Raw genomic sequence first — 23,390 nt, forward strand, 5'->3', positions numbered from 1 at the left:
CATTCATGATCCTTGGCGGGGACTTTAATATGGCCATGTCTGCTAGGAAGGATAGGCAGACCCTGTTTTCAGACAATCCCTCTTTAAAAACGGAACGCCAATCTGCTGCGTTTCGCAAGCTTATTAGGTCTCATAACTTTTTGGACACCTGGAGGATTAAACACCCTACACATCGGCAATTCTCCTTTTACTCTCCCCCACACAAGATGTACTCTAGATTAGACTACATCTTTGTTTCGGCGCCTCTCCTAACGTCGGTAGTGGCCTCGGAGTTAAATCCCATGACGTGGTCTGATCACGCATCGGTACAGCTCGACCCCGTCCTCACCCTCTCTACACCTAAGACCTGCCACTGGAGATTCAACGAGTTCCTCCTCCGCGATCCGGTTACCGAAACTCATCTATCCCACGGGTTGGCCGAATTTTTTCAGCTTAATGAAGGGTCGGTGCGGGACGTGTCCACCCTTTGGGAGGCCCACAAGGCTGTCTTTAGATGATTATGTATCTCGGCTGGCTCTCGCCTAAAACGGGACTCGGCAGCGCAGAGACTGGACCTCCTCTCGCAATTGCAAAGAGCTGAAGCTCTGCTTGTGTCCTCCCCATCGGTGCCGCGTCTTCGCACAGTGACCTCTCTCCGCGAACGGTTAAAGTCTTTAGACATGCACAAGTGTTCTAAGGCTCTGCTTTGGACTAAACAGCGGTTCTATGAATTTGCCAACAAGCCTCATAGGATGTTGGTGAACAAGCTTAAGCCCCGTCCATTTCACTCCTATCCTGACCTCCTGCTGCAGCCGGACGGCACTCCGACTTACTGCCCCTTGACGATGACTAAAGTGTTTGGCACTTTTTACAAAAAATTATATAACTGCCTAGCTTCTGACCCCAATCATCAGTTCTCCCAAGGTAGCTTTGATGATTTCTGCGCTTCCTTGAAATTACCAGTGCTGTCTTCCCCACAAGTAGACACCTTAAATGCCCCCGTTACACCGGAGGAGCTGGCTGCGGTTGTAAAAGACCTTCCGTCCCATAAATCCCCGGGTCCTGATGGGCTCCCTTATGTTTATTATAAAACTTTTCTCCCGACACTAAGCCCCCACCTGCTTAATCTTTTTACCTCCCTGCAAAGGGGCAATATTCCGCATTCTCAGTTTCTCCACGCACATATCACAGTTATCCCGAAACCGGGTAAATCCCCTACACTGCCAGATAATTACAGACCCATAGCCTTACTCAACTCCGACTATAAAATCTTCACCAAAATTTTAGCTAATAGGCTTTCCTTATTGATTCCTGCTCTGGTTCATAATGACCAGGTGGGATTTGTACTGGGCAGACGGGCTGGGGATAATACCAGGCGTACCATTGACCTCATAGATCTACTCGATAAAATGTCTCGTCCGGCTATTGTTTTGAGTTTAGACGCACAAAAAGCCTTTGATAGGCTGGGATGGCCCTACATGTTTGCAACGCTTAAGCGCTTTGGTCTTTCTGGTTCTTTCCTATCAGCCCTGCAAGCCCTATACTCGTCTCCCACGTCCCAAGTCCAATTGGCATCTTACAGATCCCCGCTATTCACACATAGTAATGGTACCAGACAGGGATGCCCCCTTTCCCCCTTGCTGTTTATATTATGCTTAGAACCCTTGGCTGCAGCTATACGGGCGGATTCGGACATAAGGGGAGTCCCCCTCAGACTGAAAGAATACAAGCTGTCTCTTTTTGCGGACGACATTCTCCTCACACTGACGAAACCCCTAACCTCCCTTCCCAAACTTCACACTATTTTAGATTCCTTCGGTAGGCTCTCGGGTTATAAGGTAAATGCGTCTAAAACCGAAGCGCTCCCTATTCATATCCCCCCCGCACTTCAAGCTTCCTTGGAATCCACGTATCCCTACCGTTGGTGCCCCGTTTCTCTCAAATATCTTGGCATTAACCTGACCGCCAAGTACGGCTCCCTTTATGAAGCTAACTATATATCCTTAATAGCGGAAACGCATAGTCTACTCAGAAGTTGGTCGTCCTGCCCCCTATCTCTCCTGGGTAGGATTAATGTATTGAAAATGGCCATACTCCCTAAGTTTTTATATCTTTTTGAAACATTGCCAGTTGCTATCTCTATGCCTCAGCTTAGGAATATTCAGCGAGCCTTTGCTAAATTTATATGGGGGAATAAGAGGCATCGGATTGCCCAAACGGTGGTTTTTGCTCCACGATCTCATGGAGGACTGGGAGCCCCCGATATCGTGAAGTATTACTATGCGTCGCACCTAGTGGCGGCTATCTCCTGGTCGTCGTATTTTGCTACCAGTAGATGGTCAGAGCTAGAAATGAGTGTGGTCACCCCGGTCCATCCATGCTCCATGCTATGGTCTGATCTGACCTCCTCTATGGCGCAGCTTAGGCGTATATGCCTGGGACCGATGCTTTTTACTCTCTCCGTATGGAAACAGTGTCACAAACGGTTCTCTCTCTCTTCTCCATGCTCACCCCTGCTGAATGTCATTTTTAATCCGGATATGCCTGACAGCCTCTCGGTGAAGAATATGTTTCCTTGGTACAGGTCTGGCGTCTTTCAACTCCGCCATCTGGTGCATCCAGTATCTCGCAAATTCCTATCCTTTCCTGAGCTTCAGAACAAATATGACATTCCTGATCGACTCTCTTTCTCTTACATTCAATTCAAACATCATTTCCACTCTAGATCTCCTGACCTGACTCTGGCCAACCCTAACACCTTTGAAACTTTGTGCTCACAAGGCCCGTGCCAGAAAGGACTTATATCCTCTATTTATAGTGCCCTCCACAATTCAATCTCACCCACTACGGACACACATCTCTATATGAGAAGATGGGCTACGATTTTACCTTCCCCCTTAACCATTTCCCAATGGCAGGACATCTGGACCTCTACCTCTAGAGTCTCCAGATGTGTGGAGCAGAGAGAGACGGCCTACAAGATACTAATGTTCTGGTACAAAACCCCTGAAATGTTACATAAATATGATCATTCCGTATCTAAGTTGTGTTGGAGATGCCAACGAGATGAGGGCACCCATTACCATATTTTCTGGAGCTGCCCTTTGATTGTGCCTTTTTGGTCCATGGTCCAATCCCTACTACAATCTGTTTTGGAGGTAGATATTCCATTAGACCCTAAACATTATTTGTTAGGCCTGCCTGTCGCGGCGTTATCTAAACACGCCAAGAAATTGACGGCCTATATTCTTCTAGCTGCTAAGAGAACGATTCCCACTCTTTGGTTATCCACCTCCCCCCGTCCCAATCGCAGCTAATCTCGGCTATTGCATATATACGCAGAATGGAACATATGACTGCGTTAGTGCAAGATACTCTACCCAAGTTTTCTAAAATATGGGACAAGTGGGATATTTCCATGGTTAACCCTAAAACTGTACCTTAACTCGTTTGACCATTTATTCTAGGGAATGGTTTTCTCAGGTTTGGCCCTGGGACTTCTACTCCACAGCTCCTCCCACAATGATATATATATCCTTTGGTTTTTCTATGTGTCCTTACTGGTAGACTCGTGGTGTGTCCTTTTTTCTTTTTATTTTTTGATGTGCTGTATTGAAATGTTCACAGTCCATTTCCCGCCTGCGGCGGTTTTCTTTGGTGATGTTGCATTATCAATAGTGACTATTTGTATCACTGTGTACGAATTCACCTGTTGTATGAAAATTTTTTCTTCTTCAATAAAAATACATAAAAAAAAAAAAAAAACAGTACTGGGATGATGCCTGCAGCTGTGGGCATCATCCCGATATAACCCTCGAAAGCCGAGTACGCACATCTGCGTACGCTCAGTGGCAAGGGGATAATGAAAGGTGAAACGATGACACTGATCAATGTCGCCTGGATGTCTGCACCTAAATGGTGACTGTTCTGGCTTTTAGAAGGCTCCCTCCATCTTGAGGTCCTTGCAGGGCTGTATCCTGCTTGCTCCAGGCAGATTTGACATACTAGCTAGGCAGGCAATGACTTTGCACCACAAATGCCGTGACTACTAGGGCTGGTAGCCTGTGATGTTTGTAAACAGTGAGAAATTACAATGAGGGGAGAGATGACCTTAAATCAACATTGCCTGGATGTCTGTTCTTAGATGGTGACTTGTCTTAACTTTTAGAAGGCGCCCTCCATCTTATGGTCCTCACAGGACTATAGATATGGTCTCTCTCAATCTTCACTACTTACCTAATCCCTATACCTTAAAAACAATGGGTGGTCTGACTGGGCAGGGTTTCCCATAGAAACAGAGCAAAGGAGCAGACTGAAATGAAAAACAGCATGACACAGTGATCCAAAATGAAAGCATTTAGAATGGGATATGAAGAGCCCAGGTGAATGCAACAAAGAACACAATGCTCCCTGAGCAACACTGAGAAAGTGATAGGAAAAAGCCAGGTGAATGCCATAAAAAGGTAAACCATACCTACAAACAATGACCACATAAACATCCAGCATGCATGAGTAGAGAGCTCCACCATGTGTTACCCAATTTGCCATTAGTGATGATTTCAATGCCTGAGCATTCTCAGATCTAGCCAGGAAGCTGGTCACAGAGGCCGCATCACTTTCTGCCTCTCAGAGTGTACTTGCACTGCTGCAGTACTTGAAAATGGCAAACGCCCATAGAACAAAGTAAAGCATATGGAAAGCAAAGGGAAAAGCTGTCACTTATGTCAAAGCTTGTTTATAGCTTTCTTTGACAGGCCTGCACCATCAGAATGGGGCTCTGACCATATAGCTTATGTAGAGGCTGTAGTGGAAAGACTTCTAGCCAGGAGAGGCTGAAATATGCCCCCCAGACCACCAGAATGGGGCTCCAACCATATAGCTCATTTAGAGACTGTACAGGAAGGACTTCCACGCAGGAGAGGCTGAACCTGGCTGGGGTGACAAACGGTAAGGGATACCTCGAAACTCCAGTCCTGATCAGGTGAGGAAAAAAAGGAGAATGCTGTGAGTCGGGTCTGTCTTTGATTTATAGTTAACTAGTCCTATCAGGTTGTGGGGGCGGAGCCACAACCCATTGTATGCTGCCATGATGCACCAGGAAACGATTTTCCAAAAAAGAGAAAATATCTAGTGAGTCACAGTTGTGTGGAGGAAAATGCCTTGTTCATGTCAGAGATCAGAGGAGAATGGCAGACTGATTTGAGATGATAGAAAAAGGCAACAGTAACTCAAATAAACACTTGTTACAACCAAGGTATGCAGAATACCATCTCTGAATGCACAACACATCAAACCTTGAAGCAGGTGGGCTACAGCAGCTGAAGACCACACCGTGTGCCATTCCGGTCAGCTAAGAACAGAAACTGAGGCTACAATTCGTGCAGGCTCATCAAAATTGGACAATAGTAGAGAGATTGGCATTGCCTGGTCTGATGAGACTCGACTTCAGCTGCGACATTCAGTTGGTAGGGTCAGAATTAGCCATAAACAACATAAAAGCATGGATCCATCCTGCCTTGTATCAACAGTTCAGGCTGGTGGTATTGTAATGGTGTGGGGGATATTTTCATGGCACACTTTGGGCCCCTTAGTACCAACTGAGCATCGTTTAAACTCCACGGTCTACCTGAGTATTGTTGCTGACCATGTCCCCCCCTTTATGACTACAGTGTACCCATCTTCTGATGGCTCCTTCCAGCAGGATAATGCACCATGTCACAAAGCTAAAATCATCTCAAACTGGTTTCTTGAACATGACAATGGGGGTTATTCACGAAAGGCAAATCCACTTTAAATGTGCACTTGGAAGTGCAGTCGCTCTAAATCAAAGGGGTAGATCTGCAATGAGTGGAAACTCTGCTGATTTTATCATCCAATCACGTGCAAGCTAAAATGCTGTTTTTTATTTTCCGTGCATGTCCCCCTCAGATCTACGGTGACTTTACTTCCAAGTGCATTTGCAGTGCAAAGTGGATTTTCCTTTAGTAAATAACCCTCAATGAGTTCACTGTACTCCAATGGCCTCCACAGTGACCAAATCTCAATCCAAGAGCACCTTTGGGATGTGGTGAAATGGGAGATTCACATCATGGATGTGCAGCTAACAAATCTGCAGCAATTGCGTGATGCTATCATGTCAATATGGACCAAAATCTCTGCGGAATGTTTCCAACACCTTGTTGAATCTATGCCACAGAGAATTTAGGCAGTTCTGAAGGCAAAAGGGGATCCAACCCGGTACTAGCCAGGTGTACCTAATAATGTGGCCAGGAGGGTAGATATGAATAAGATAGAAGGGGATTTCTCGTTGACAGCAAATTACAAGAGATTTTCTGCATCAAAACAGACAAATGTGAATAGGCTTCAATGCTTTTTCAAACTACATTTAACGAGGACCCATTTATTCTATTACTTTTTAATGCACATGTTGCAACCTGCAAAAACGTGTGTCCAAACTCCTCATAATAAAAATAGTATCTGTTCCTATCTCTGTGCTGGATGTGCCGTGTATTGAAAAATATGTAAAGTTTCTGCATTTTAGTGCTTGGGGAGGCCTATAGGAGTCAGTGGTAGAGCATGAAAATGCATTGACAAGCACAGCAAAACCTCGGTTTGAGAGTAACCCGGTTTACGAGCGTTTTCGCAATACATGTTTTTTTTTTTTTTTTTAATCCTGACTCGGTTTGCAAGCATTGTCTCACAAGATGAGCAGGATTCACGTCTCTGGGGTGTGCAGTACCACATTTGGCTAGAGGTACGGGGGCGCAGGACACTCGGAGCATCTCCGAGTGGTCTCCAAGCTTCTCCGAGTGTTTCCTAGTGCCTCCAGCGCCCCCCCACCTCTGGCCAAATACGGTACTGCATAGACAAGCAGTGGCTGTGGAATGAATTATTTGAGTTTTCATAGATTCCTATGGGCTAACTCGCTTTGATATATGAGTGCTTTGGAATACAAGCATTCTTCTAGAACGGATTATGCTCATAATCCAAGGTACTACTGTATTAGTCAATGGCTTAAACGTATGCACTCCAAATTCTAAATTCAAAAATGCACTGGAATACTTGGAAAACTGAATATCAATGCACGTTGATGCATGACAATGTACTGCTTAAAGCTGCAGAAAAATGCCCCACTACACACATATGATGCAGGGCTGTCATAATGCATGGGCACCCATGGGCACCCATGGGCACTGATCAGGGGCCCCAGGTGCATAAGGGGCCCAGTGATTATTTTTCATTACATCTTCATTACATCTTACTTGCCAACTGTCCTGGATTTGCAGGGCCAGTCAAGCTTTTTACTAAGCTCCCAAGATGGCCATGTCCTGAGCAGCATCCTGGAACCTGTACGGTGCCCTCCTGGCCTCCCTGTACTGTGCCCTCCTGACCTCCCCGTACAGTGCCCTTCTGCCTTCACTTCTGTACTGCGTCCTTTGTGCTGATTAGTCTTTGATTCATGGAATGCTTTTTTATTGTCTAAAATAGATTTTATTGAAAGTACTAATAAATATATGTCTAATTCTAACAACTATTTATACTTGAATTCTTATAGTAGGTGCGTAAATTGGGGCAGGCTTGTAGTGGCCCAGTGCATTGCTTTTCCCAGGGGCCCATGCTATTAAAGCGGTTATATAGTCAAAATGTGAACTTTTACCTACAGGTAAGCCTATAATGTATTGTTTAGCAGATACTGTATTCCTCTTGCAATGAGCTGCTGACTGCACAGGGGATTCTCGGCTGAAAGCCCGGCAGACGCCGGACCCTGCCGGAAAGAAATCTCCTGCGCACATGGAGTGACGACATCGCGGCTCCAGCGACTCACAGCGGCGGAGCCGGGATACCCGGAAGACACGCAGAGGGAACATGTCAGCTCCCTCGACGTGGATCGGGTGAGTTGTCGGGGCCTCGTTCTAAGGTAAGTATTTCATAATGAGCTAGTATGCGGTGCATACTAGCTCATTATGCCTTTTGCCTTACAGGTGTGTAAAAAAAAAAAAAAAAGTCAGCGGGTTTACTACCACTTTAAGCTATTAAGATGGCACTGATATGATGGGTACCTAGTTAAAAAACATAAACATCTTAATCTTGTAATTCTGTAAAAAAGGACATTTTAAAAGTACCAAATACAACATTTAAATAGGAAAGTTGAACGTCCGCTGATGTATGATTCATGTGCGAGTATCCATTTATTGTGAGCCAGAAATCAGGGGAAAGCTGAATTACTTTCACATTATCAGATTTAAACCCTACAATGCTCAGAAGGGAGTGGACAACTGTATCTAAACAGAAGGTCCTTCAGTGTTTAGCATGATGTCAGCAAGAGCATTATAGCTCCCTTGGGTCAACTATTATTTTTAAAATAGGTCCCACAACATCACGTTGCTCGTAAAACATAATTTAGTGCCGCTGGAGTGGAAGAAAAATGTCATACATCTGTGGGTAATTACAACAGGGTGCACATCGTGTTTTCATTAACTCCATAATAAAATCAACTTAAAGTGTGACTCTTGCTGCATGCAGGCGTGCTGTTTGTGTTCCCTGATGTATAACACCTTTATCAAACACACTAATGAAATATAAAACTCACACTTCGGTCCTGGGCTGCGATTTCTACTTGAATGTTTTTAGCGAGTCATGATGTTAAGGTGCTATGGTTTTATTAAAAGCATATATTCACATATGTTGACTTGTTTGCTTTGCCGTTTTACTTACTTATATTAATATACAGATGTGCAGATGGTTGAACACCGCTTCAAACTATTAATATCCTTATGTTTATTTGATGCACTGAGAGTGCCATAAAGGTTAGTTTTCAGATTTCAGTTTTTAGCAAACATCAGAGCTTTCTAATGCTAGCCATACACAACTAAATTTCTCTCGACCGAATGAGAGTAAAGCAACACTTCATCAACACTAAAACAGCATGAATGGAGGAACCTCCATGGCCGACTAATATATTCAGGCAGCCACAGCACCAAACATTAAGGGAGATTTACTGAAACTGGTGCACACAGAATTCATTGGCGCTGTGCATATATAACCAATCAGCTTCTAACTTCAGCTTGTTCAATTAAACTTTGACAATAAAACATAGAAGCTGATTGGTTACTATGCAGAGCAGCACCTGATGCACCAGTTTTAGTAAATCCCCCCCCAATGACTGCATCTGATAGAATGCAGTCTTGGATCAGCTGATCATTTTACACCCAACTAAGATGATTTTCAAACCGGCTTTTGCTGAACCAGTTGGTGACAACAGAGGGACCCACGGATCAAATTTGGTCCAATTTAGCAGGAATTGGATATCATTTGAGGCGCCAGTTACTAACCTGAGTGTACCTTATAAAAGCGGAGTTCCAGCTGTCCCACCAAGCATGCTACTATCTTCAGTGTGGGCATCTGAAATCCACTGGTATCTCCTTCTGGTATACAGCGCTGCTTGCTATCTTGCGCATGCGCATATCATACAAAGCGCGGTGCGGTGAGACGATGCTACAAGCGGTGGATGCCCATTGACTCTTGGGATTGATGAAACTCATCTCAGGAGTCAATGGGCAGGCAGACATGATGTATCTCGCCGCGGCAAGGTACTGCAGAAGTACCTGGAACTCCACTTTATTATTATTATTATTATTATTATAATACTGGATTTATATAGCACCAACAGTTTGTGCAGTGCTTTACAACATTACAGGGCAGACAGTACAGTTACAATTCAATTCAATACAGGAGGAATCAGAGGGCCCTGCTCGTTAGAGCTTACTTTAGAAAGGTATCCTTAAAGAAAATCTGTCATTCTTCTGAAACCTCCACTGCACTCCCACGTTGCTCCAAAGTGCCCAAATTGGACATTTTCACTTAGGGGTGTACTCACTTTTGTTGCCAGCTGTTTAGACATTAATGACTGTGGGTTGAGTTATTTTGAGGGGACAGCAAATTTACACTATTATACCAGCTGTATACTCACTACTTTACACTGCATTGTAGCAAAGTGTAATTTCTTCAGTGTTGTCACATGAATAGATATAATACAGACATCCCAAGTCTCCCACGAGTCGTGGGAATCTCCCGAATTTGACTGCAGGCTTCTGGACACCTGCGAGGGCCAGGCGATCTCCCGACTCTGTCCCGCCCCCTCCTCTGGCCACAGACAGAAGACAGAGCAACCTGAGTGGCTGAGCTGGCTGCTCTGTCTTCAGTCTGTGGCCGGGGGGGCGGGACAGAGCCTGGAGTGCTCCGCTGGTGGACTTCACTGGTGGTCACTAATGAGGTAGCACTGATGGACATTACTGGGCTGCACTGATGGGCTATACTGGTAGGCACTGATGAGGTGGCACTGATGAACACTGATGGGCTGGACTGATGGACACTGATTGGCTGCACTGGTGAGCACTGATGAGGTGGCACTGATGGACACTAATAGGCTGCACTGGTCATCACTGATGAGGTGGCACTGATTGACACTGATAGGCTACACTGATGGACACTGATAGGCTGCACTGGTGGGCACTGATGGACACTGATTGACACTGACAGGCAGCACTCATGGACACTGATAAGCTGCACTGGTGAGGTGGCACTGACATGCTGCCCTGATGGACACTGATAGGCTGCACTGGTAGGCACTGATGAGGTGGAACTGATGGACACTGATAGGCTGCACGGATGAACACTAATAGGCTGCACTGGTGGGCACTGATGGACACTGACACTGATAGGCTGCACTGATGGACACTGCTAGGCTGCACTGGTGGGCACTGATGGGCTGCACTGGTGGGCAGGCACTGATGAGGTGCCACTGATGGACACCAATAGGCTGGACTGGTGGGCACTGATGAGGTGGCATTGAAGGACACTGACACTGATAGGCAGCACTGATGGACACTGATGGGCACTGATGAGGTGGCACAAATGGACACTGATGGTCACTATATATATATATATATATATATATATATATATATTTTTTTTTTTTTCCCGACCAATCAAGAAGTGGATCTGAGACCCATTTCCCGATTGACCGAAAGAAGCTTTCCGTTTGGCCACCGAGGAGGAGGGAGGAGACAGAAGCTGCTGTGATGTCTGCAGAGAAGAACAGGGGAAGAGGAAGCCGACCCTGATGCCCGTGGAAAAGAGCAGGAGAAGAAGAAGCTGCCCGTGATGCCGAGGAGGACAGCAGGGGAAAGAGAAGCTGCCAACACCATAGATAGGGTCAGTGCTCCAGTCATGGGCGTCCGCAGAACTTTTTTCAGGGGGGGGGGCATCATTTTAGGGTCACCCATGCACCGCCCCTTTTTGACAATATAATTATCACATTATCATGGTCAGAGACTGCAGACGTAGTACCGTCCCTAGGATAATTAATGGATAATGTTCAACAGACCCTCTTACCAGACCCAGAGAAGCTACAGCAGTGATCCCTCCGGCTGGACAATCGCTCATTCTGGGTTCCCGGGGGTCACTCTGGTTAGTAGTGTAGCGTGTCTGTACCATGTTAGTGGCTCAGTTTTTCTCTCTCTGGTGGTGCTGGGCAGCGTGGCTCTCTCTGGTGGCGCTGGGCAGCATGGCTATCTTTGGTGGCCCTGGGCAGCGTGGCTCTCCCTCTGGCTTCCGCCCACCACACTTCTTATTCTTTGCCCTGTAGTGCTCTCTCCCTCAGCTTTTTTCCAGGCTGCAGTCTCTCAATCTCTCTCGATCGAGCTGTAGCCTCCTCCCTGTGGAAAATGGGGCCACCAATCTTTGGGACTACATGTTGCATAATGCTCTCCTCTCCTAGTCTCCTTTGATTAGTCCTCAGTCCCAATAGGAATGGAATGGAGCAGGCAGGAAGCTGGGCAGGGGACCTGGTAAGAGCCATCATCTCTTTTCCCTGATAGGAGAAGGAGGGGGGGGGGGGTGAGTGGGGGAAACCTCTGATAGCCCGCAGCTTGCCTTTCTCCTGTCACAGTGCCACTGAGTTCTCTGCTGGTCTGAGCAGGGAAAAGAGCCCAATGTCACACTACACTAATGGAGGTGCTTGACAGCACCTTAATGGTGACACCCCATTGGTGGGTGGCACCCGGGTGCACCCTTGCCCCTACCCGCGGACGCCCATGGCTCCAGTGCTCCTGATGACCCAACTAGGAGGGGGGCCTCATGGCACCCGGGTGCACTGTTTGCCACCCCCCCATAAAAATGTACCACTAGTTGCCACTGTGTCTTATGTGATCTTTTAATTGTCTGGCCTTTGTGCCACAGTCCTTTCTGTCTTTATTTGACATCCTCATTCAGTTATCTACTATCTCTTTCCCTCTCTCTTCTTAAAACACATCCATTTCTTTGGCTGTCTCTTTATATTTCACCATGTTTCTCTTTAGTGTTGCCAAATTGCTTTCCCATATGGGTCATCTGTCACTATTTATATTATACTTTCCATGATATTCCTTTTATTTCACCATGCACCACTATTAGAATTTTCACCTAGTTGGCAAAACTACAAAAGGACACGGATGCCTACCAAAATTTATAGATATCATACAAAAAGATGAAATTATTTAAGTTATACTCAATACTACAGGGGAAACCACAGCTCAGAATAGGCTTTAACACAAAAAGTGTTTCAGTGATTCTAAAATGTGTATTTTAGGGTACATTCTTTTAAATACCTAATGCTTATAAACTGAAATAATTTCTCTTACCTTGGCAAATATTTTGCGCATTCAGTTCATAGCCATTGGGACATTGCATCAGTTGGGGTGCATTGGGTATTGGCCGTGCTACTTCTGGAGGACTATTGGGTCTTTCCACATATGTGTTCTGACTGCCACTTTGCTGTGGTCCTGCTGGCTGGGAGGATCCAGAATCTTCTTGTCCATTATTTACCAATATTTGGGCTGTTCTTGGTAGACAAAGGTATCCTCCATAATGGTTGACACATTTCATTCCTCCTTTACAAGGTTCCTGCATTATTCCACATTCATCAATATCTGAAATTCAGTGGAAATGGGGGACAACAAGATCACATTCTGGAAGGCATGATGCTATAGAGGTTAGCATTACCTAGCTTTAAAGTGTAGGGTCACCTTAGCTTGTATAGCTAAGCCTTCATTTTTACAACTCAATGTCAAAAGGGCAGGCGTCTCTATATGCCTAATTTTTTTTCAGAGCATTCAGGATGCTCAAAATCCAGACACTCCTCTGCTCCCCAGCAATCCATTAAGTGGCTTAGTGTCCAATAGGAAGACAAGGTTCTAGGTCACATGGCAGATGTAGCAGATACTTAAATAACATAGTGCCTGGGTTTGGGGAGCTAGAGGTGTCTCTTTTTTTTAACTATGGGGGGAAAAAAACTGTTGTAATAAATTAGGAAATGTAAACATTTTTACCCCTGTATCTGCATTTTATGTATGTATGTATGGTACAGAAGAAAACATAATATTCTATAAATGTATGGGCTGGTGGCAGGAAATTAAGCTATTTAGTGCAGATAACAAAATCTTATAGTAAGCCATCACCAATCACCAATCAACAATTGGAAACATTCCATCTGTTACAAAGAGTTTATTTATACATCATTGCCATACAGTTCACAATAAGCAACAGAAAAAACAAGTGCATTTATCCTAACATTACAGTATACACATTTAATGGTAAGATTCCTCCTGTTATTCCTGGACAAATTATTAATCTTCATATAAGTACAAGCTAGTACATGCTGAATTGAAGGAAGTGTAAGCCCTTGTACACACGGTCAGAGAATCCGTCGGAATGTGTCTTATCGGACCGCGTTGTCGGATAATCCAACTGTGTGTGGTATGCATCAGACTGATTCCGTCGGAATATCTGTCTGACCCAATTTTCCAACTTGTTGGAAATATTTTCCAACCAACTCGTTCGATCGGACATACTCCGATCATGTGTAGAGAATTTTGATCGGACCAAGTGCCACGCATGCTCAGATCAAATTCCTACATCAAAGCTATTGGCTACTAGCCTGAACGTAGTCCCATCGTAACGAAATTACGTCATCACGTTCTGAATGATTGGATTTTTCAACAACTTAGTCCGACCGTGAGTATGCAACAGTTTCGGACAAGATCCGACAGACAAGATCCGACTGACAAAATCTGATGGATTTGGTTGTCGAAATCTCCGACCGTGTGTACAGGGGCTAATAGTAGATCTTGCAATGCATCTCTTAAAGCCTAACCTTAGCCCAAAAAAATAAAAACTCTGGCAGGTTGTTTTTATATGGGGGAGAGCTCATTGGGGAGATTTTTCCTCACTTCCTGTCCATGTCAGCGCCCATAAAAAAAAAGTTAGTTGTGCATGTATAACTTGCACACGAAAGCATGGACAGCAAAAAAAAAATGATATTCCATTCTGTCTGGAAGTTAAGAGAAATCTGCCAGATAGGAGCTGAGACAGCAATACAAATTTGAGATTTGTACCCTTCCTTGCTGTATTCAAAATGAAATAGAAAGGTTAGAGTAGGGCTTTAGATTTCATTTTATAATAGCTTAGCATCATAAATTTCACTAGAAATGTGTAAAATATGAGCAGAAAAACAAAGATGACTTGGGGGCTAATTTACAAAAGACAACATGTACGGTATGTAAAATACTGATCTTTTTGTAGAAATGAATCATATTGACTCTGCTAGCTTTTTGTAATATAGTTTAATATGACTGTGACAGCTGATTGGTACTTAGTGTAAAACAGTTAGCCCTCAGAGAATGTTTCCCCCTGCCAATAATACACCTTATACACAGTGTATTATTGTACAACGTTTGACTTTTTTAACACCTGCTGTCAGGGTATTTGACTTAGAATGTATGGTTAGCAATGTAAGAACAGTGGTTGCAGAGGTTGCACCAGAAACTTGGATGCCACTATTTCTATATCATTGCAAGACTTTGTGCTGCAGCTACTCCCTCACCTATATCTACTTTTTTTCCATTCAACAGTCTTTACTATGAAGCATTACCCTAAAGAAATGATGCTAAATCAGTTTCATAGTATGTGATTTACTGCTGTCGAGAAAAAATAATCCTCACTGCTAAACAGGTACCTGGAGCTATCAAACAATACTGGACAATACATGAAAGAGGCATAGGGGATACTAGGGAAGACCCAATCACAACATTTGCTTCAGGTACATGTAGGCAGAAGTTTTATCTCTCTATATGGTCAAAATGTTAAATATCCAAGGAATTAAGGTCAACTTGAGTGATTAAATCCTCTGATGATGGTTTTCCCAAAGTTTGTATACTACTATGATTTATGGAATGTGCAACTGACAGTTTAAGCCCCTTTTTCAAAACTGATACTGCTCTTTTGCAGGATATTTGTACCACATTTACTTATGCTATGGCAGTTATATCGTTAACTGTATGTGTTTTTAAAAAATGGTTCTAGAATCTCATTTCTTTTTGACTATTACTCCAAAGAGTCCAATGTGTAATAAACACACTACCCAAGCCAACCAGAACCTACAGTACAATTTGAGTACTTCCAGGCCAGTGAACCATATTCTTTTACTACAATGAACATTTTCTCACATAGGTTAATATTTCACTCATTGAGGTCTATGAGGTTTTGATTTTCAATGCACAGTTCCTGGTTTTGAAACTCTAATTCTGAAATGTTTTGTTGGTAGAAATGTCACATTTTAAAATTTGTCCAATTAAATGCTTATTTTTCGGTATTTGTTGTGCTAGTTTATTTTTCTTATGCCCCGTACATACGAGCGGATCTTCCGTCTGAAAAAAGTATGTACGTGTTCAGCTCAATTTTCACTTACATACACATGGTCACACAAAAGTTTTCTAAACTTTCGACCGTCAAGAATGCGGTGACGTATAACACTACGACGAGCCGAGAAAATTAAGTTCAATGCTAAGACCCCCGAAGTCGGAAGAAGACCCCCGGACGGTGGCGGCGACGAAGAAGAAAGCCAGGTTCCTCCGCTAGTGAAAGAGCTAGTAAAAGAGCAGAAGATAGCGGAGGAGTCCGGCGAGAAGACCCCCCAAGACGGAAGACCACCGGAGCTGTGCAATAAATTATTTTAAAAACGTGTAGTGTTTTTTTTTTTACACTTTCTTTCACCAGGTGAATGGGTAGGGGTACATGGTACCCCAATACTCATTCACATAGGGTGGGGGCCGGTATCTGGGGGCCCCCTTATAAAAGGGGGCTCCCGGATTCCGATAAGCCCCCCGCCCGCAGACCCCGAAACCAATGGCCAGGGTTGTCGGGAAGAGGCCCTTGTCCTCATCAACATGGGACAAGGTGATTTGGGGTGGGAGGGCCGCAGGGCCCCCCTTCCCCAAAGCACCCCCCCATGTTGAGGGCACGTGGCCTGGTACGGCTCAGGAAGGGAGGCGCTCGCTTGTCCCCACCCCCTTTTCTGACCAGCCGGGTTGCATGCTCGGATAAGGGCCTGATATGGACCTTGGGGGGGACCTCCACGCCGTTTTTTTGGCTTAGGGCTTCCCCTTTAAGTCCATACCAGGTAACGGGGCCAGTGACGTGTCAATCTCGGTGGCGACATTGACTTCCTTCGCTAGTCCCGTCTACCTGGAGCCACGTTCAAAATGAACTTACTTTTCTCCATGTGCGGGAAAGTCCGTTCATTTCAAAAGTCCGGCGGACTAGCACATAGACGGCCGTATTGTCCAGCAGACTCGCAGTTCGGTGGACAATTTTTGAGTCAAAACTTCTTTCTAAGTCCGCCGGACTTTTGGGGAAAAAAGTCCGCCGGAGCCCACACACGGGCGGATTGTCCAGCGGACTCTGGTCCGCCAGACCAAGTCCGCCAGATAGTCCGATCGTGTGTACGCAGCATAAGAACAACTTAACCCATGTAATATATTTAGCAATACAGTAGGCAATGGTTGGTGAGATTCATCAGCTTAGTATTCATCTTCATGGAAATTGTTTTGAAATGTGTGATGAGGTACAACAGGGATTTAGGAGGGTATATTAAATGTATCCTTTTCTATAGGCTATATTTATTCCTCCTTTTAAGTGTGTCATGCAGAAAATGTTTGCCATGTACCATAAAGAAAATGTAGGTGTACCCCCTATGGCAGTGGTCATCAACCCTGTCCTCAGGGCCCACTAATAGGCCAGATTTTATGTATTACCTTGGGGAGATGCAGACTACAATACTGCAATCACTGAGCAGCAAATTATATCACCTGTGATGTATTTTAGTTATCTTGCAAACCTGGCCTGTTAGTGGGCCCTGAGGACAGAGTTGATGACCACTGCCCTATGGCACATATCAAACACACTTTTTGAAACAATAATCTACCGGGAAATATCACAAACTCTCTTACTGTAGTAGCAAAAATCTTACCTTTACATTGCTGTCGCAGTGGGTCCCACTCATACCCATCAGTGCATTGCTAGAAGGGAACATAAGTGATATACTTATTTCAATTAATCAACTGGTTTAGAGTTCCAGGAAAAAAGCTAAATGCCTACAGTAGCTAAAATATATTAACTAATTCACCTTCCAAATTATTATTATTTTTTTTGTTTATCTGGTTTTTGGATTCATAGAGCTGAGCTACACTGTATAGCAAGGACGTTCTTCCATTTCTTTGTTCAGCTTAACAGCTTCCTGTGCCATCCATCTGCTCTTAAAGCAATAAATCATTAGCATTATTGCTAATTCATTGGCCACAGAGCATGTTGGAGACAAAGAGATGGCATCTCTTTGCCTCCAACAGAATCAAAGAAGAAAGATAATCATCACCTGCCTAGATACAACAGAAGTGTGCAAATCACTAGAGTAGCTGAACAGAATGACAAATCCTTTTGCATTCAGTAATTAATTTACATAAATTTTAAGTGTTCATTTAGCTGTTCACCTGGATCTCAAAAAATATAACTGTCAAAGCAATATCTTAAGATATAAGCCTTGTAAATGAAATGCATCATTTATTATGGTACGCTATCCAGCTGCAGTGTCAACAATTCTCTCTTGTACAAAGATTTACTCTTTAAAGTTTGTAGGATTCTTTTCTTAGCTTCCATCTCAAAGCCATAATGCACCCTCTTGGAATCCATTGGAAACTTGTGTTGTTTCTTGTAAAATAATATCCATGGTATCTGACACACAGATGTTCAACGCCGCTCCGTTTTAAGGTTCATTGCACTTAAGGGATTACAATAAAGTTTACTAGATCAGCAGTTTGTTTGCTCTACATTGAATTGTATTTTTCTTTATCGTGATCCACATGCAGTTTCCCCACTAATAACTAATGTATAAAAATCAGTGCTGAGTGGAGTTCTTTGATTGCAGATTGTTGAGATTAAAAGGAGGACTAACAAAGTGCACTGCAGACTACATACAGTAACAAATAAGCAGTATGAATTGCTATTAGCCTGTGTGTACGCTGAATTAAGATTAGAGATACTGATGTAAGTTCATTGAGCATTATTTTATACTCAGTGGAGTCCTCCTGAATGCATTTCTAATTTATTCGTGCATGTATCTATTCTCCTCTTTTTCAATTTTCTTCGCTAAGCCTACTATGACATCACACAATTCAGAATACTACTATTCATGACCCTGATCCACTTTTGCAAGTTCCTTGAAAAACCCAAACTTCTGTATATGGGACACATGTGCATTATGTATGTACACCACTTTTTCCACTGTGTGGAAATTCCTATGGGACTTAATAAAGAGCACACAAAGTATGTGCTAAATATTGTAGAAGATTTTTACAGGAAAATGCGCAGCCTCATTGCTGATATCTCACTGACTCAAGGGCAGGGGAGGGGTTCTTCATACTGAGCTGGCACCCACAATGGAGTCTACTGAATTTTGGATACAGGAGCCTGAGCGGTAACCCAGTGCTTTCCCCAGGATAGGGGAGGCAGGGTAAGCTTCAAGATAAGAGTAACTGCACCCATACTTTAAAGAGACCCTGTTGCGACCCTTTGTTTAAAGACAATCATTACATAAGATGACATGTACCTTTATTGTATTTTATGCATGTTATTTATGATCAAAAGTCTCCCTTTTGTGCACATTCAAAAGTTGCTGGGCACCACCATTTTGGATGTGATGTCAGCCACCCCAGCAAACTCAGAGCTGTGACTTAAGTGACACTCTATTTGCTTCTCCCCTGGAAGCTACAGTACATACAAGGTTATGTAGGGAGTAAAGGGTTGGATGGCACAGACAGTATAGCACAGAGAGTAATTAGATGCTCTCAGAAGGGAAATAGGCTATTCCAGGGATGGTGGAAAGGGGTTGAAAAATTTACTGGCTAGTCAATTGGTGGATAAAAAATGTATGGAAAGGAAAGGAAAACAATACATTTAATATACTTTGGTTTTCTGCATTTTTTTTCTACATTTTTTTTTACATTAGTGGCAAGTTGTCTTTAGGAAAAGCAAATTGTCTCATTAAATCTTTGCAGTGCATAATCTATTTCTGTGCCCATGTTTACCCAGGATAGGGATATAACTCGAGACTCCTGTCTATTGCAGACAAGAAAGAGAACCAATAAAAAATGTTTCTTGGTTTCTCATCTTCACTATCAGTTTTCATGGGTTTCTTCTGTATTGTAAATACCTAGATCAACCCAATGATGATATTTCATAATAACAATAATAATTTGTATTTGCTCACTTTTGATGAATAACTATGGTAAAAGTAATATGTTTTGAACATTAAGATTCCATCTCTATTAATCTGAAGTCATCTGTCCTATTTACACTCCATATGAATTCTGATTTTAGAGATTAAATGAGGTCATTGTTATTTGACAGATGGTACAATCTTTTAGCAATCACAGAATGTATGTGGCCAACACATCATCATGAAGCAAATCTAAATGTTTTCTATAATGAGCATTACCTTAAAGCAAATGACTTTAATAACCCTTTTTACCATATATAATAAATATTTAAGTCTAACTAATTTTCCTGATATAGTTCCACGGAATATTGAAAACTCTGTAAACTAGCTGAGTCAGCCTGTTTGTCATTACTCGAGAGTTCTTTATGCTTTTCATTACTCATCTCTCTTTAGGGATACAAGGGTGAGGTCTGATGAGAGACCAATTTAACAAAGATTTATAAGATGCACACTACAATATGCAACAGAAAAATGAATAACTTAGTGACAAAATTCCACCCCACCCCATTTCAAAAAACTTTTTGTCAATTGCCTATTTAAATATCAAATGTTCTCCATATTATTGCATATATTTCCCAGTATAACATATTGAAAAGTCATTCATATATATATTTTTTTTTTAAGTATTGGTTAAGGTATTATCATTAAATTTCATTGCCAAGTTTTCCTTGCCATAGTTCATGGCTCTACCATGGAGTTTTATTTTCTTTTTTTTCCAATCGCTTTCATTTATGCTAGCCAAATATATAACAGGAGGACAAAGTTCTATTACCATAGTCCCCTGGAGATAAAAGAAGCCTTTGAGTGAAGCCATCAGTATAAGATATTACATAGATTTTAAATATCCACTGTTAAGAGTTTTAAAGTTGTATCCCACTGGTACTTGGTACCAGACGCCTCTCCAGAATGTACCTGGATTCCTCAGCCCTCTGTTTTTGAGGCTGCGGACAAGCAGGCTCAATGTTCCATAAGTAGTGGTCTGGTGGCTGGGCGGGTCATGGCTTTTTCTCCCCTGTCTTTTTTCTCACTACCTTTTCCTTCAAATTTTTTACTTTCTCGTGCTTTTCTCCTTCCTCCTGTTGATGTCTCCATATACTTTTTATGTGATGCCAATTATTTACTATAGGAGAGTCTTTTATTTTTGGTTGGTTATGCTCTTTGTGCCCTATAAGGCAATTGGTACCTTATACTTGGGATTCATGCCCCCTATTGTAGTTCTCCCTTCTATATGCATTGCTGTTGTTATTCTTTCGCTATGTTCTGACACATGTAAAATTGCAATTACATATTACTATTGCTGCTTCTACTTATTTGTTGGCAACATACTCTGCCTACGTTGTGGACTCTCACTTGCAGATGATGATATACCTGTTTTGTCGTTTGTACCCTTTTTTTGTGAAAAACTTTCAATAAAACTTATTGAAACAGACTTTAAATATCACATAATTGACTTACAAAATGACCAAATTATCTATTGGCCCTAAACCCCAATTCTTATTAATCTAAAACGAAATCCAAAGAAAAAACAAACAATTGGTAGAAAGAGCAAAATATACTGACACCAGACTCAGCTTCTGATTTGCTTACCTGGGCAAGGTGTTTTTTCATGACATCCTGGTAAATACTATGCAGGGCTTCACCTGGCAAGATTTGAAATACTAGTATTCCAATAAGCCTGTGGTGAGTGATGCCACCTTTGCCTAGGCAAGAGTTTAGGCAGCATGGTCTCTAGTAAGTACTCTCCTTGTGTGGATTTCATTTTCTTTTTTAGGATTTAAAACTGAAGTTTAGTGATTTAACTTTTTTTAAATCAGCACTAGGAACAGTATGTACGTGAGTGGCAACAGCGTGTGCTGATGGTCGCACTGTTCAAATCTTCATTCTTCTGCCCCCAGATATATCTGCAGCTGTGATCTTCCAGTTTTGTGGGGGTTAATATGAGAAGATCCACCTGTCTCAGACATCCATCAAAGCACTGACTATGCCCACCCTTTCTGCCCCCCTGCTCCATTCTCAAAATCTGTACCATTAGTACCTGCAATGAAAAGCATTCTATAAATGGAAGATGGGTGGATGACTGAAAGGTCCAACTCCTTCATTCACGGAGCACTTTTCATTTGTGGGAACTAATAGTTTGGCTTCTATGAATGAAGTGGGGGTGGGCATAGTCTGCACTTTGACTAGTGCTTGTGACAGGGGCCTTTCATATTAACTATCACAGTACCAGAAGATCACAGCTGCTGAGGTATCCAGTAGGGTCTCAAAGGCATGAAGATTTCAAGAGCAGCCACCAGCACATGAGACACTCATTATTTACATTCATATACCTTATTTATCGGCATATAACACGCACTTTTTTCCCCTTAAAATCAGGGGAAAATCACGGGTGCATGTTATACGCCGATCCGCCTTGATTTCCTTGAGATTTTTGGGCTCTGGGCGGCTTTCAGCCGCCTTCAGCCCTTCTCGTGGCTTTCGGCCGCCTTTCGGCCCTTCTCAGCGGTTTTCGAGAGCAGCCGAAAGCCTCGGAGTACAGGCGAGGCGGCCGAAAGCCTCGGAGTACGGCCGAGGTGGCCGAAAGCCGAGAACTTCCGGGCGTCGCCAAGATATGAAGGACATCTCGGCGGCGCCATTTTTAACAACAAAAGCTGAGGGGACAATGATGCACAAGGCTGCAATGACAGACAAACTGCATGATGGACAGGCTGCATGACGGACAGGCTGCAATGACAAGGCTGCAATGACAAGGCTGCAATGATGGACACGGCTGCAATGACAAGGCTGCAATGACAAGGCTGCAATGATGGACAGGCTGCATGACAAGGCTGCAAATGACACTGACAAGGCTTCAGATGGACACTGATAAGGCTGCATTGATGGGCATTTAAATGTACGTTTTTTTTCCTTAAATTTCCCTCCTAAAAGTTTTTTTCCTTAAAATTCCTTCCTAAACATGGGGTGCATGTTATACGCCGATAAATACGGTATTCATGAGTACCTTGTGCTAATTAAAAAATAAAAATACACCACTAAACTAACAAATTTAACTAGTGTTTTTTTTTATGGTGGTGGGGGATAATAAATGGTACATATATTATCTACCTATGTGATACCTAAATATATACCACTTTCTTATTTTATGGCATTAAAGGCTACTAACTATCCTCTGTAGACTTTTAAGCATAATGGTAAAAAGGTTCTATTTTAAAATACTTTCCAATTATCTAATAGCTTTTTAATAAATTGACGCCCCTTTATAATATACTGTATATTGCTATATAATGGCACTGTTAGATAAAAAGCTATTTTGATTTTCCTATGGTTAAAATGATTGAATGACACTTTTAATAGCTCTCCTAATTCTTCCATGTATATTGTTTATCAAAGTATAATCTGTACTAGCCACTAATGATTTGAGTGAGAGATGCATTGACTGGTCCATATGGTGAATGTCAACCTTAATGACACAACCTCTGTTTCATGGAGGTCTTCAATCACCTACAGTCTGTTGGTCACTAAGTAATGGATAATACTTTCTCATTATGTGTCACAATACATCTAAGCCTTATAAGTATGATAATGTCATGTACAATTTCAATTTTGGGAATCTATCATTCTAAAAAAGCATTATTCATCAGAGTAAAGAGAGTGAAAATTGATGAATAAGTAGAAGCAAGAGGTGATAACTGACAAAATGATGAATATAAGATGATGAACAGGAGAAGTAACAAACTTTGAGAGGTGATTTACCAAGGATGATGAGAGA

At 42.8% G+C, this 23,390-nt stretch overlaps 1 protein-coding gene across 2 annotated transcripts in view; it reads right to left on the reverse strand.

The window, feature by feature from the left end:
* EFEMP1 (EGF-like fibulin extracellular matrix protein 1) overlaps positions 1-23,390 on the reverse strand; it is a 134,098-nt gene that overhangs the window by 87,295 nt on the left and 23,413 nt on the right. For both annotated transcript variants that reach the window (XM_077486043.1, XM_077486044.1), the window contains 2 exons: positions 17,324-17,372; positions 12,660-12,947 (listed from right to left, as the gene is read on the reverse strand). In XM_077486043.1, the coding sequence (XP_077342169.1) occupies positions 12,660-12,947; positions 17,324-17,372 (337 nt within the window). The remainder of the gene's footprint in view (positions 1-12,659; positions 12,948-17,323; positions 17,373-23,390) is intronic.

This window comes from Lithobates pipiens, unplaced genomic scaffold (assembly GCF_037356315.1).
Source record: "Lithobates pipiens isolate NorthernLeopardFrog02 unplaced genomic scaffold, aLitPip1_a1.2 Scaffold_18, whole genome shotgun sequence".
Classification (NCBI taxonomy): domain Eukaryota; kingdom Metazoa; phylum Chordata; class Amphibia; order Anura; family Ranidae; genus Lithobates; species Lithobates pipiens.